At 44.3% G+C, this 14808-nt stretch overlaps 1 protein-coding gene across 1 annotated transcript in view; it reads right to left on the reverse strand.

Annotated features, from left to right (window-relative positions):
• Positions 1-14808, reverse strand: part of SUPT6H (SPT6 homolog, histone chaperone and transcription elongation factor) — a 76815-nt gene that overhangs the window by 25855 nt on the left and 36152 nt on the right. The window contains exons 11-19 of the mRNA XM_068270151.1: positions 13765-13907; positions 10394-10542; positions 9463-9561; positions 7357-7486; positions 5779-5929; positions 5525-5679; positions 3077-3272; positions 2807-2946; positions 54-171 (exon numbers count right to left, since the gene is read on the reverse strand). Coding sequence (XP_068126252.1) covers positions 54-171; positions 2807-2946; positions 3077-3272; positions 5525-5679; positions 5779-5929; positions 7357-7486; positions 9463-9561; positions 10394-10542; positions 13765-13907 — 1281 coding nt within the window. The remainder of the gene's footprint in view (positions 1-53; positions 172-2806; positions 2947-3076; positions 3273-5524; positions 5680-5778; positions 5930-7356; positions 7487-9462; positions 9562-10393; positions 10543-13764; positions 13908-14808) is intronic.

Raw genomic sequence — 14808 nt, forward strand, 5'->3', positions numbered from 1 at the left:
AAGTTCAATACATAAGTGCATATGAATTATTCCCTACCGAGGCCAACACTCACCTTTCTCTCTCTCTCCTCCTCCCTCCAAGCATTCTTACGCTTTGTAAAATATGGCAGACGAAGGAAGTCAGTGACTTCACCTTCACCGTTAATAAGTGAGCAAAACACAGGGTGGTCCCTGAAAAACAAGTATAGGAAGAGCCAAGGTATTAGAGTGGAGATTGTAATCGCTATGTCAAAAAGAACTGAGTACAATTCTGTATACAAGCTAAAATGGAAATGCGATGAATGGGATGATGGGGCTATGGGATCTGTAAAGATTTGGGTACTAGTCTAGTTTAGGGGACTCAGCAGTAATCATCATAGGGAAATTCCACTAAGTGATTGGATGGACAGCACCCTCTTGAACTGCTAGGTTTCAGATAGGTTGAGGTAAACTATGCACACACTATTCAGCCAGTCACAACGCTTCATGCTGTGTAGAGGGTGCTGCGATTGGAGAACGGTTCCCTTTGAGGTTTGCTGCTGGGTCCCCTAAACTAGACTAGTGCCAAGATTTATATTTACCCGTATTTTTCACCGTATAAGATGCTCCGGAATATAAGACGCACCCAGGTTTAGAGGGCAAAAAACTGGGGAAAAAAAAATATATAAACTAAATCTGGTCTGTCCATATTTCAAGAGCGTCTTGTACATGCCCTCCCCCAAATGGTGTCATCCTGTCTACCCCAAGTGTCCTCTTATCTCACCCTGTCTACCCCAAGTGTCCTCATCTCACCCTGTCTACCCCCAAGTGTCCTCATCTCACCCTGTCTACCCCCAAGTGTCCTCATCTCACCCTGTCTACCCCCAAGTGTCCTCATCTCACCCTGTCTACCCCCAAGTGTCCTCATCTCACCCTGTCTACCCCCAAGTGTCCTCATCTCACCCTGTCTACCCCCAAGTGTCCTCATCTCACCCTGTCTACCCCCAAGTGTCCTCATCTCACCCTGTCTACCCCCAAGTGTCCTCATCTCACCCTGTCTACCCCCAAGTGTCCTCATCTCACCCTGTCTACCCCCAAGTGTCCTCATCTCACCCTGTCTACCCCCAAGTGTCCTCATCTCACCCTGTCTACCCCCAAGTGTCCTCATCTCACCCTGTCTACCCCCAAGTGTCCTCTGGTCTCCTACCCTGTGCCCTGTGAACTCCCCCCCCCCCTGTGCCCTGTGGTCTCCCCTCTGTGCCCTGTTGTCTCCCCCCTTCTGTGCCCTGTTGTCTCCCCCCTTCTGTGCCCTGTTGTCTCCCCCCTTCTGTGCCCTGTTGTCTCCCCCCTTCTGTGCCCTGTTGTCTCCCCCCTTCTGTGCCCTGTTGTCTCCCCCCTTCTGTGCCCTGTTGTCTCCCCCCTTCTGTGCCCTGTTGGCTCCCCTCTTCTGTGCCCTGTTGGCTCCCCTCTTCTGTGCCCTGTTGGCTCCCCTCTTCTGTGCCCTGTTGGCTCCCCTCTTCTGTGCCCTGTTGGCTCCCCTCTTCTGTGCCCTGTTGGCTCCCCTCTTCTGTGCCCTGTTGGCTCCCCCCTTCTGTGCCCTGTTGTCTCCCCCCTTCTGTGCCCTGTTGGCTCCCCTCTTCTGTGCCCTGTTGGCTCCCCTCTTCTGTGCCCTGTTGGCTCCCCTCTGTGCCCTGTTGTCTCCCCTCTTCTGTGCCCTGTTGTCTCCCCTCTTCTGTGCCCTGTTGTCTCCCCTCTTCTGTGCCCTGTTGTCTCCCCCCTTCTGTGCCCTGTTGGCTCCCCTCTTCTGTGCCCTGTTGGCTCCCCTCTTCTGTGCCCTGTTGGCTCCCCTCTTCTGTGCCCTGTTGGCTCCCCTCTGTGCCCTGTTGGCTCCCCTCTGTGCCCTGTTGGCTCCCCTCTGTGCCCTGTTGGCTCCCCTCTTCTGTGCCCTGTTGGCTCCCCTCTTCTGTGCCCTGTTGTCTCCCCCCTTCTGTGCCCTGTTGGCTCCCCCCTTCTGTGCCCTGTTGGCTCCCCCCTTCTGTGCCCTGTTGGCTCCCCTCTTCTGTGCCCTGTTGGCTCCCCTCTTCTGTGCCCTGTTGGCTCCCCTCTTCTGTGCCCTGTTGGCTCCCCTCTTCTGTGCCCTGTTGGCTCCCCTCTTCTGTGCCCTGTTGGCTCCCCTCTTCTGTGCCCTGTTGGCTCCCCTCTTCTGTGCCCTGTTGGCTCCCCTCTTCTGTGCCCTGTTGGCTCCCCTCTTCTGTGCCCTGTTGGCTCCCCTCTTCTGTGCCCTGTTGGCTCCCCTCTGTGCCCTGTTGGCTCCCCTCTGTGCCCTGTTGGCTCCCCTCTGTGCCCTGTTGGCTCCCCTCTGTGCCCTGTTGGCTCCCCTCTGTGCCCTGTTGGCTCCCCTCTGTGCCCTGTTGGCTCCCCTCTGTGCCCTGTTGGCTCCCCTCTGTGCCCTGTTGGCTCCCCTCTGTGCCCTGTTGGCTCCCCTCTGTGCCCTGTTGGCTCCCCTCTGTGCCCTGTTGGCTCCCCCCCGCGTCCTCTGGTCTGCCCCCTGCTTATGTCTTCGGGTCCCCCGTGCAGTGTCAGCAGCTTACCTCCTCCATGTTGCCCGCGGCGATTGAAGACATCCGGCTTCCCTATGCGGCTTCCTCTAGTTCCGGCTTCTAATGACACGGGAAGCCAGGCACAGCGAGGAGACAGGCAGGGAATCCCCAATGATGGCGGGTCGTATCGGCGGGCATTCGGAAGTCGGTGATTCCCTGCCTTTGCGGTATAGGACACAGGGACTTTTTCTCCCCATTTTTTGGGGGAGAAAAAGTACATCTTAGATGGCGAAAAATACGGTACGTACCTTGCTGAGGAGAAGGCCATGCCCAGAACTCGGATTCCCTTTCCTTGGCTCTCCTCCATAAAGTCATCATCTTCTTCTACTTGCTGCTCAGGGCGGTAGGGCGCCACCTTCAGCCAGTTGTACAGCTTACGACTGCATGCCTGAGGATAGAAGAACGTCACGTAAATTGTTCTTACAATCACATGATAAAATCCTGGTCTTAGGATTAGAGATTTTCCCCTCCACAGAAATATTACAGACACCTCTGTGTTCTGCATTTGCCTTTCTCACCTTAATAACAAATTCTTTAGCCTCCAGGAGAAGTTTGCTTTTTAACTCTTTCCCCATCTGAGGGTAGAGGAACTGCTTCAGAGCACGTTCAATGGCCAGTGTGCGCTGCCTGTTCCACTCTTGTACCTGGTGGCTGAATTCATCCCTATAGTAGAACTGCTTGATCTCTTCAAAGTAAGTCTGGTCATTGCCAAAGCTGTAGAATAAGGAAATGAGAACGAAATGCAATAACTTACAGTTGGAAATACTAACGTCAGCAAAAAGAAAACAAAAAGCATATATCTCACATCTCCAAACTTGAAACCAGTGCAGTAACTGGTTTTAAGATCGGAAAAAAAACATTTTTTTCAGGCTATCCACCTTCTTCAAGGCACCTGAGAAAGTGCAAGCAGCCTGAACCATAGTGCCAATCCTGCTGTAAAATTATGTCAATAAACACAAGGAATTATACCAGAAGGTTGAGCCCTGGTCTCTTATTCAATTCAGTTTTTTTACCAGAGTTTTCTCTCAGGAGATCATTTTTTCATATTGCCTACAAAAATACTTTTCAGCACTAAAAGAAATGGAAAAAGTACTAAAAGTAGATATTAAAGTTGAACTAAACTCAGACTTTCCTCTGTAAACTATTAGCTACAGCACAACCTTTATGGACAAAAAAAATGTACAGAAATGCTATATACTAAAGTTTACAAGTTGTTTTCACTTTGCAGGGAGCACTGAAAGAGTGAAGCCTCAGTACTTACTGTATGGGGAGAGCTGCCTTGGCAGTTCTTGCAGTCTACAGCAATAGAAGAAAAAGACTGGGTCTCCACCTGGATAAATGCAATTGTAGCACTATTTTATTGCACCATAGTGACAAGGGTTGTCTTGTCACTATGAGACCCAGTCTTTTTCTTCTATTGCTGTGGATTGTTGCACCTTGAAGGATCTGGGTGTGATCTGGTTGACTCCCTGGCTTCACATAGTATTGCAGTTGAGCTTCTAGGACTGCTTTTTTCCTTAGCTCTTGCAGTCTATTCAAAGCTGATAAGAACTACTAATTGGATACTTTGATCTGGCTAAACAAGCACAGGAACACAGAACAAACTATATGTGGAATAAACACTTTTCAGGGCTGGAGCCCACTAGAGCGATTTTTTGAGTGTTTAGGGAGCGATTTCCCTAAACACTCAGATAATGTTAATGGATGGGCCAAATTCCACTGGAGCGATTGCGATTAGCAAAATCACTATCGCAGAACATGCAGCATTTTGGTGGCGTTTGCTTTTCTGTAAAGTATACAAACGCTGGTGTAATCGCTCATGAATCACTGCACACAGCTATTTGAGTGCAATTTTAAATTAATGCAAACTGTAAATAAAATCATAATACATTGAAAGGACCAATCAGAATTAAAATCGCAAATCGCTAAACAATCGCTGGCAAATAGCTTACACTTCTCAAAATCACTATCAAAATTGCCAGAAAACACTTACAAAACACTCATTAAAAACGCTAGCAATTGCTATAGCGATTTGTAGTGGGTTCCAGGCCTCACTGTGTGCTGTGCAAGAGTTCAGGGCCCATATGCATCTCACCTGTTCTCCTACATTTTCTGCTAGGAGATCATTTTTCATCTTCGCTTTAAAGTGAACCAGAGAAGAAGCAGACTTGTGTATTTTACCATATATATCAGTAAGAACATTAGAGAAAACACCTAACCTGCTCTCTGTTTCATCCTCACTGCTAAAAGTGTCTGTTATCAGCTGTGATAAGAATCCCGGATAAAAGGTTGATAAGTTGTGAAAATATCACCTAAGAGAAAACTCAGGAGAAAATGTTAATTGCATATGGGCCTGGGACCACTTTAAGTTTATTTTTAATATTTTCTTTCTTGTTGGGGGCTTTAAAGGTATTCTGTTGATAACTTGCGAAAGTATATTCTGGGAGAAAACTCAGAAGAAAAATTAATTTGATATGGTTCCAGGTGTCATGTCTGTCTACTCTTGGGTAAGGGGTCTACCTACTCAGTCCAGTGGCTGCAAGATATTTGTAGATACAACAGGGCTCATTACCTACAGCTCTCATGTATCCCCAAGTCAATTACACTTGTTAGAAACTGCATGTCAAGAAGTACAGACAATAGTGAAAAACACCTTTTCAAAGGCAAACACACACCTACTACTGGTAAACTACTACTATCCGATAGTTTACCACCTTTCTCCACTTGATATTGTATCAGCTCTCAGTAAAGTGCTTTCACACTAGCACATATTGTTCTGCAGAGACTGGACTTTCCTCATCAATATGTTCAGTTACCAGACCGATCAAGAAGTCCTTCGATTTTCAATTTTATATTGAATCTAACATCTAATTTATTAAACATGTGAAGCAGGGTGTGGGTCCCTTTACCTTCCAATGTCCTAAAGGTAATGCAGATATTTCACAGGCCTGCATTTATAAACTTACCCCTCCACATCCTTCATATCGATGTTGATCTCCATGGTAATTAAACCCTCCTCTTCAGCAATACACATCTTGAGGTAATGATCATCTCGAAGCTCCTTTACGGGTTTATTTTTCAAATATTTGAAAGCATACCCAAAATGAGCTTCATCAATTTCCTGCAAATATGAAAAAAACGAATAAATATGAAAGAAGTATGAAAAAAGTCAAAAACACACAAAAAAAACAAACCCTTGTAAACCATGTAAGAAACCCACCTTTCTTCCTTTCTTTGTTGGCACAATATTGATTTTCCCCCTTTCCTGGAAGGTCTGTCTCAGAACTTGTCTAACCAGAGGTTCTCGAGCAATCTGCAGGGCAACCATATATCGGGCCCCCTCCAGCACCAACTCAGGTGTTGTGAATTGGCTACAACAAAAAGAGAAAGTCAAAATAAATACTGAAATAATACAAAAATTTATGTTAAGCGGAATGTTGGTTTAAAACAAAAAACAAAACAAAACAAACAGCATGTGGAGAAAAGGTGTGTAGAGACCTCTTTTGTGGCAATTTGTCCACCCAAAAATATTTTGACCAGATTTTTCTCTGCTTTAGAGCGCATAACACAAAGATCATCATAAAAATAGCCATCAAGTACTGTACGTCACCTAAAGTGGTTGTGTATTTATACGTAAATGTTCTAAAAATGACGCTCTGATCTATAAAGCAATATACTCTTATTACAGATTTTGCTTGTAAATACTTGACAAATGCCTGCCAGGCTCGTAGCACTGTAGTCGTGAGCTGCAGTCAATCCCACCTACATTGGGGACCATTTCCAAAAAAGGTCAATGTGCATATTCTTGTCATTTACGAATGACCAGTATTTATTACACACTCCCATGCAGGTCTATTGAGGGTGTTAGCAAATTGACAAATGCTGCAAGTGGTGTCTGGGAGCAGTGAATCAAGGCTAAAGTTAATACATTTTGAACAACTGCAGATGACAAGTGCATGTTTAAAAAAAACTTTAAAAAGAAAATTCAGTTTGATTACGTGTGAAAAATGGAAGGTGGTGGTGAACTGATGGATGTTTGGCTGCAAATCACTAAGTAACATGGTTTATAGGGAACCTGAGAGGCTAACCTAGGGTAAATGAAGACGAGGAAAGCCTTTGGGTGCTGTAGTGGTTTCTCTTATCCTCCTTACCAGGACCCTCTGAAAAATCCAGGCCATGCTTCTCTTCAGGCACGAGTGCAGCTGTGCAGATCCCACGTGAGCATTGCCGTGCACGAGCGGCTGGGCCATACTAGCACAGGAGCAGTACGGCCATGGATGTGCCTGAAGACTAGTTCGTCCCCGATCGTCACAGATAAGCCCTTTTCCTGGTCCTGACATCACACTGTGGGCGGGGTTTCACCACAATATCAGCCATATATAGCCCCCTGATAATCAATTTGTGAAAAGGTAAAGATTTCTCGTGGGAAAAGGGGGTATCAGCTACTGATTGTGATTAAGTTCAATCCTTGGTAACGGTTTCTCTTTAAAGAGGATTACCGTATCAGAGCCTGCAGCGGATATCAGAGGTTTTCTAGGAGCTAAGCAGCAGCATATCAAGACATCGGGATACCTGCAAATGTTTTCACTGAGTGTAAATTTTTCCTACAGGCTTTTTTTTGACCATCTACGCATGAGATCTAATTGATATGAGGTTATGCATGATATAAACAAACAATGTAACAAAGACATATGGTGAGTAGATGCAGGATCTTACATCCAATGTACTGCGACTGTCATTTCTCCACAACAAACGCTGTATAAAAACATGTAAGTAAAAACCAGGACAAACGACTGACCTGCACACATAATCCTTGGCAAGCTCCAAAGGCTCAGCTGGAAACTGCTCAGTTTCGTGTCGCTGGTAACTGTCTCGCAAGTTCTCACCAAACTGCTCCGGTGTGAGACCAAACTTCTTTGCCAGACCATCTGTGTGATTTTACAAAGCATATTGAAGTTAATTTCTCAGAACACAAAATGCAGTGAGTATGTCAAATATCACCAGCTAATATTCAAAAAGATCAAGGTTTAGCAAAGCAGCTGCTGATGTAAAAAGGACACAAGCAAACAAAAATTAAACATAGCTGGCATCAAACAATCCCTGCCAGATACCAGGGACTTTACTGTAATACAAAAGCTGGACCAGCAATAATTTGTCCACAAGCCTTAGAGCTTGGCTTGACAATGAGAGAAACAGCAAATCAATTATTGGGGGTTCATATTTTCTGTCTAGTGTCTCTGCATTCAAAGCATACAGGGGATCTTAGCATTAATTGCCACACCATAGGTAGTGTATCTGAGATGGGACTAAAGGGTATATTTACACTTACCTGGGGATTCCTCCAGCCCCAAGAGGTGCATGGGATCTCATGCCGTCCTCCCATCTCCCCTGGTAAACTGGGCAGTTGCGGTCAGTTGTGTGCTCCTGAGAATGCACAGACGTGCCCACGTGCCCAGAAGCGCTCTGCTACTGCGCAGGAGCACAATGATCCCGCCTGCAGGAGTGAGCACAGGCAAGCATGCACAGAAGAGTGCAGCTGGCTGGATTACCGGAAAGGATCAGAAGACAATGAAGTGACCAGAGAGGATGGTGAGGGAGCCTAAGCACCTCATGGGGCTGGAGGAAGTCCCAGGTAAGTATAAATACACAAAGCAAAACCTATCTCAGATTTCCTTTAATTGAAGGGGGCAAAATGTTTGCATATGCTTAGATGGGATTTCAGCTTGTTATTAGCTTCTTTGTTGTATTGATGTGGGTCAAAAGGCTGAAGGTTATTTGGCAACGTACATTATAAACTTTCTACTTTGCTCAGCCCTTTAGGCAGGCCATATAATCCAAAACCAGGCATTGAGTCTGAACAGCACAAAAATGTTTGCTTAAGTTTACAACTAAAAAGCTGCCCACAGACTATTCCACTTGTAGAACATCAGGAAAATGATTGATACACTTCTTGTTATTCATTGGTTGCCTGGAATATCATCTTTTATTGTGACTGCACCACTGCCAGCTTTGTGCAGCTTGATAGGAATACAAAACTATGCAGATATCAATCACTTGAGGCAGGTAATTTGGGCAGTGCCTGGTAATTTAGGCATCACCATAGACTGCAATGTTAATTGCTGCTATAGCAGAGCCCAGTGTGTAATTTGGAGTCGGACTTCTAGCAAATATTGTGCAAGAAGGGACAGGTAGTGTTAGGTATATCGTAAAAGAAAGGTTCGTTTAGAAGTAATAAAAAAAAATCAAAAAAAAAAAAATCAGTAAGTGTTAGGAGTTTGGTAAAGCATTAGTATGATATCGGCAGTACTGCCAATATTCTAATAGCAGCTTCACTCGATGACCTTTTCCCATGCATGCTCAATCAATCACGTACTCTGTCACAGTAGATTAAGAATAGCCTTTCTATTTAATGTTCAATTGATAAAACCATTGGTTAATCAAGTGCGCCTTTATATTTAAAGGACTTCCGAGGTCAAATGTTTCCTGTAGCGTGGATCGGGGGTTGGCCCTTGAGCTGCGCAGCCGCAGTAGCGGCCATGCGGAGTGCGCAGCCGTGGCCAGCGCCCATCTTTATACAGGCAGCAGACAGGCAACAGGGTCGGGAGCTATTTGGGGGGATATTGAGAGGCGGGGACCCCGCGAAACTGCACGGAGGGCGCGGACGGCGTCCTCCGTGTCCACCAAAGTTATACAGGTATCTAACTTTTTTTTATATTTTGGGGGAACATTTGGTCTCGGAAGTCCTTTAATAGATTTTTGTTATGTTTATTGCCAAGACCAAGCTTATTAAGGAAGAAATGGTAAGCTCCTTTAAAACAATATGTAAAATCAACTTTAATATAGTATTTAAAAAGGTACAAAGGGATAGTAATATATGTGTGCATTCTGGTGAGGGGACACTTACCAAGACCAGCAGCTTGACAGATGGAATACATATCTCTACGTGAAGCCTGCTTTAGCTCCGGCCCCTTGTGCTCCTCCTCCGGCTCTACAGGTTCTGCTCCTGTGAAGTAATTGCAAACCACAACGTTAATGAATGACCTATATCTTGCACAGAAATAGATCAAGCTACACAAATAACTGCTTGTGTGATGTTTATTGTACAGGTTAACATGCAATTATTTATTCTAAACAACATGTAGGCTGACAGGATAAAGTGACAAGGTACAAGGATAACACTTTTTGTGTCTCCACATAGTATAACTCAGGTAGCCGGAGGTTCTTATTCCATTCCTGGAATGCCAATTTTAACATTTAACTCCAGCCACAGGTCTAATTACTGATCGAGATTACCTCAGACCCCAGGACAGACTCAATCCAATGAAGGAGTGTGGATGACGGTGCACGCCTCTAGACAGGTACACCACTCTTGTCTCCACACAGTGAATAAACAACATTCAGGTGTGATGAAGGGCCTAGCCTGTAACATGTAGTGTGCCTGACATGAATACGTTTTGAACAGTAGTTCAAGCCTAAAGAGTGCCTCCTCCTACATCATTCGTTCATAGGTCTAATTACACCACCTGATAGCTTACCAAGCCGTGAGCCACAATTTGTGTGCGTGAGACTAAGCTTCTGCAGGTAAAAATCCTGTTCCTATAATATGATCATGTGATCTAAAACAGCTCAGCTAATAATGTTAACAGCAGGCTCAGCCGAGGAGACAAACAATGCTTGCCAATGCATCAACTTGCTGTTCAGATCGCAAACAGAACTTTCCGAGTAGACGGTTTTCTGTGTGAATCTGATCTGAGCTCAAAGGTTCCTGTGCACTACATATTGCATTAGAACTATAACCATACAGTGGCCTTTTTATCACTGCATAACATACAAACCTTCTTCCTCTCCTTCCTCAGGGATGCGTTTTAGTTTCTTCTGGGTGGACTTAGATGCATTTTGCATTTTGGGAATATCTCTGCCGTAGTACAGCAAGAAGTGGTTGTAAACATCCCTCAATTCATCCATTGACCGGACGTCTTTCAGCCTGCATAAACATCACATTTCAAACATGAATGTCATAAACTAAACAGAGAAGCCTAACTACATTAGGAGCGTCAAAGTCTGTTTTGTTCCCACCAGGTGTAAACTGAGTCCAGCTATGGACTTGCAAGGAAATGCGTGCAGTTCTCAACTGGATCGCATTATACCCGTTCCTACCAGCGTGACTGCATTTTTCCAAATATGCAAACACGCTGCTTTAGTAAAAATTCATGCCGCACATTGCAAGAAGTGCCAAAGTCATTTGCACTGAACCACAAATGTACTAAATATGAATAGGTTTTCACACAACAATTAGCAGGTGACGCTTGGTTTAGTGGAGCGCACACGCAGCACAAAGGAGACGGAGGTGTCTAGGTGCTTCTTATCCTGTAACTATGTGCCGGCCAGAAGCGAAGGAGGAAGGACATACTGTGCACACAGGGCGCAGCATGTCCGGGGCAAAGGTCAACAAAGTCGCAGCAAGAACGGCGGCAGACGGAGGGGACCGGCCAGTATGTACTATTTACCCCCCTACACACTGCATCTACCATTTTTACCAGAGCTTTTTGGTTCTGGTATCCTTTACTGAAAAGGAAGAGCCAAGATTCGAACTCTAAAGGTGGCCATACACGATACAATAAAATGATCAGATTTTACAGCAATTCGATAAAAACGATCGTATCTCTCGGAAAAAAATCGAAAGTTTTTTTTGTCATTCGACTGAAAAATCCGATCGGATTTCCAGTTTTTTTCGATTTAAATCGATCCAGAATGCCAGATATTTCTCTTCAATTTCTACTAAAGATTGTATGGTGTTTGTTAGATTGTCAATTTATTAATATACACATCCTAGCAATTTTTTCAGAGTTCCCAATCATTTTTATCATAATTGGGGAAAAATTTAACGTGTGTGTGGTACATTGGTCATATTTTTGAAATGTTACAGTCAGAAAAACTGATTGCAATTCTTAAAATTGAACAGATGTTTAAAAAACTGTATGGTGTGTGGCCACCTTAAGTCTCCAGTGTCAAACAAAGAACCCTTAACCAGTACACTATCCAGCCACTATATACAGGATCTTCTCAAAAAATTAGCATATTGTGATAAAGTTCAATATTTTCTGTAATGTACTGATAAACATTAGACTTTCATATAATTTTAGATTCAAATACACACAACTGAAGTAGTTCAAGCCTTTTATTGTTTTAATATTGATGATTTTGGCATACAGCTCATGAAAACCCCAAATTTCTATCTCAAAAAATTAGCATATTTCATCCGACCAATAAAAGAAAAGTGTTTTTAAAACAAAAAATAGTCAACCTTCAAATAATTATGTTCAGTTATGCACTCAATACTTAGTCGGGAATTCTTTTGCAGAAATGACTGCTTCAATGCGGCGTGGTATGGAGGCAATCAGCCTGTGGCACTGCTCAGGTGTTATGGAGGCCCAGGATGCTTCGATAGCGGCCTTAAGCTCATCCAGAGTGTTGGGTCTTGCGTCTCAACTTTCTCTTCACAATATCCCACAGATTCTCTATGGGGTTCAGGTCAGGAGAGTTGGCAGGCCAATTGAGCACAGTAATACCATGGTCAGTAAACCATTTACCAGTGGTTTTGGCACTTTGAGCAGGTGCCAGGTCGTGCTAAAAAATGAAATCTTCATCTCCATAAAGCTTTTCAGCAGATGGAAGCATGAACCCACTTTTGAACCAGAAACAGCGGCAGAAGCGCCTGACCTGGGCTACAGAGAAGCAGCACTGGACTGTTGCTCAGTGGTCCAAAGTACTATTTTCGGATGAAAGCAACTTTTGCATGTCATTCGGAAATCAAGGTGCCAAAATCTGGAGGAAGACTGGGGAGAGGGAAATACCAAAATGCCTGAAGTCCAGTGTCAAGTACCCACAGTCAGTGATGGTCTGGGGTGCCATGTCAGCTGCTGGTGTTGGTCCACTGTGTTTTATCAAGGGCAGGGTCAATGCAGCTAGCTGTCAGGAGATTTTGGAGCAATTCATGCTTCCATCTGCTGAAAAGCGTTATGGAGATGAAGATTTCATTTTTCAGCATGACCTGAAACCTGCTCAAAGTGCCAAAACCACTGGTAAATGGTTTACTGACCATGGTATTATTGTGCTCAATTGGCCTGCCAACTCTCCTGACCTGAACCCCATAGAGAATCTGTGGGATATTGTGAAGAGAAAGTTGAGAGACGCAAAACCCAACACTCTGGATGAGCTTAAGGCCGCTATCGAAGCATCCTGGGCCTCCATAACACCTGAGCAGTGCCACAGGCTGATTGCCTCCATGCCACGTCGCATTGAAGCAGTCATTTCTGCAAAAGGATTCCCGACCAAGTATTGAGTGCATAACTGAACATAATTATTTGAAGGTTGACTTTTTTGTTTTAAAAACACTTTTCTTTTATTGGTCGGATGAAATATGCTAATTTTTTGAGATAGGAATTTTGGGTTTTCATGAGCCGTATGCCAAAATCATCAATATTAAAACAATAAAAGGCTTGAACTACTTCAGTTGTGTGTATTTGAATCTAAAATATATGAAAGTCTAATGTTTATCAGTACATTACAGAAAATAATGAACTTTATCACAATATGCTAATTTTTTGAGAAGATCCTGTACACACACAGTAAAATATTGCCAAATTCAACAGGTCCTAAACCTACACTGATTTTTTGCCTATAGCAGAGTGTTTTTCATTAAATAAATACGTTTATTTCACCTCTTAAAACTGGATTTTTCTATGTGACTATTTCCGCTCATCCTATATTACCGATCATATCTGATCCTTTTACCACATGACTACATACTTGAGGGTCGACCTCCGCACTGTGAAAATCCCCAAATCCCGGGAGCCCCAGGGCATACCCCTTGTGTGCTTGCATGATTATATCATTGCACACAAAAAGGGACAGACATGGGTGACCCCAAAGACAGGTGAGCAGGGCGACAGTCATTTGCGAAGACTGCAATGTTGCCAAGTGGCAGCCTTAACGTCCAAACCAGTTTTACAAGTTAATGGTGCACTTTTGCAAATGAAGTGTTTTCAGTTAATGTAATAAATGATTTGTGCAAGAGGAGGAGGTTATCACACAGTTAAATTGGTTGGTCCAAGTAAATCTGTATACTGAGGTGACTTACATCAAGAGACAGGAGTATAACTACACTCACAAAAGTAAAAAAAAAACAAAAAACATTTGCAATCACCTCTCCATGTCGGCAGTATCCAAGGGCCTTATTTCATCAGCAAGTGGCTTGTCTGGATCCGCAGCGATCTGCTCATACTGATAGGCTTGCATTTTCTGGAACAATCGCATCAGGTTCTGCTTCCTCAGCCTCAGTTGAGTCCACTACAAAATAAAAAGAGATATAGTTATGGAAATGTAAAAAAAAAAAAAAAAAAAAAAAATCAGCATCAAGTTAGCTGCCTAAATGGATATACCGTATATGCCGGTGTATAAGACCACTGGGCGTATAAGACGACCCTCCAACTTTGCCAGTTAAAATATAGCGTTTGGGATATACTCGCCGTATAAGACTACCCCCTCTCTGCATCCTCCATCCACCTGTCCCACCCCTGTATACCAACCCCTTTGCACCTCACATCAAAATGATTGTATCATAAAACATTTATCATAGGACATCATAGGACAATATAGGAGATAAACAGTATAAAATATTTACTGAATAAAAGATACCGGTAGTAGCTACTGGCATTGCAGTGGGAGGGAACAGACATCGCGCTGTGCTGGCCATGCGGGGACCGATGACTCCATCGCTGTACCGTGTGCTGGAGTCATCGGGAAATTGTTGCAGGCTTCGGGCTTTCCATCTTGAGTTAAAGTTTCCAGCAATCCAGATGGCATATTGCGAACAGCCACTCGCGCAGGTAATAGAGCAGCTTCCTGGTTGCGGGTCACCTGACCGGTGACGTGCGCTCCACAGTCCGCCGGCAATCTCTTCCAGCGTGAGCACACATGCCACCATTGGAGCGCACAGCCGCACACGTCACCAGTCAGGTGACCCCGAACAAGGAAGCTGCTCTATTACCCACACAAGCGGCTGATCGCAATATGCCATCTAGATTGCTGGAAACTTTCATTCAAAACAAAGATCCCAAAGCCTGCAACGTTTCCCGATGATAGCAGCACCTGGTTACAGGTCAGCCTAACACATGTGCTGACACCCGGCGTATAAGACGACCCCCGACTTTTCAGAAGATTTTCAGGGGTTAAAAAGTAGTCTTATATG

Source organism: Hyperolius riggenbachi, chromosome 2 (assembly GCF_040937935.1).
Source record: "Hyperolius riggenbachi isolate aHypRig1 chromosome 2, aHypRig1.pri, whole genome shotgun sequence".
NCBI classification, from domain to species: Eukaryota; Metazoa; Chordata; class Amphibia; order Anura; family Hyperoliidae; genus Hyperolius; species Hyperolius riggenbachi.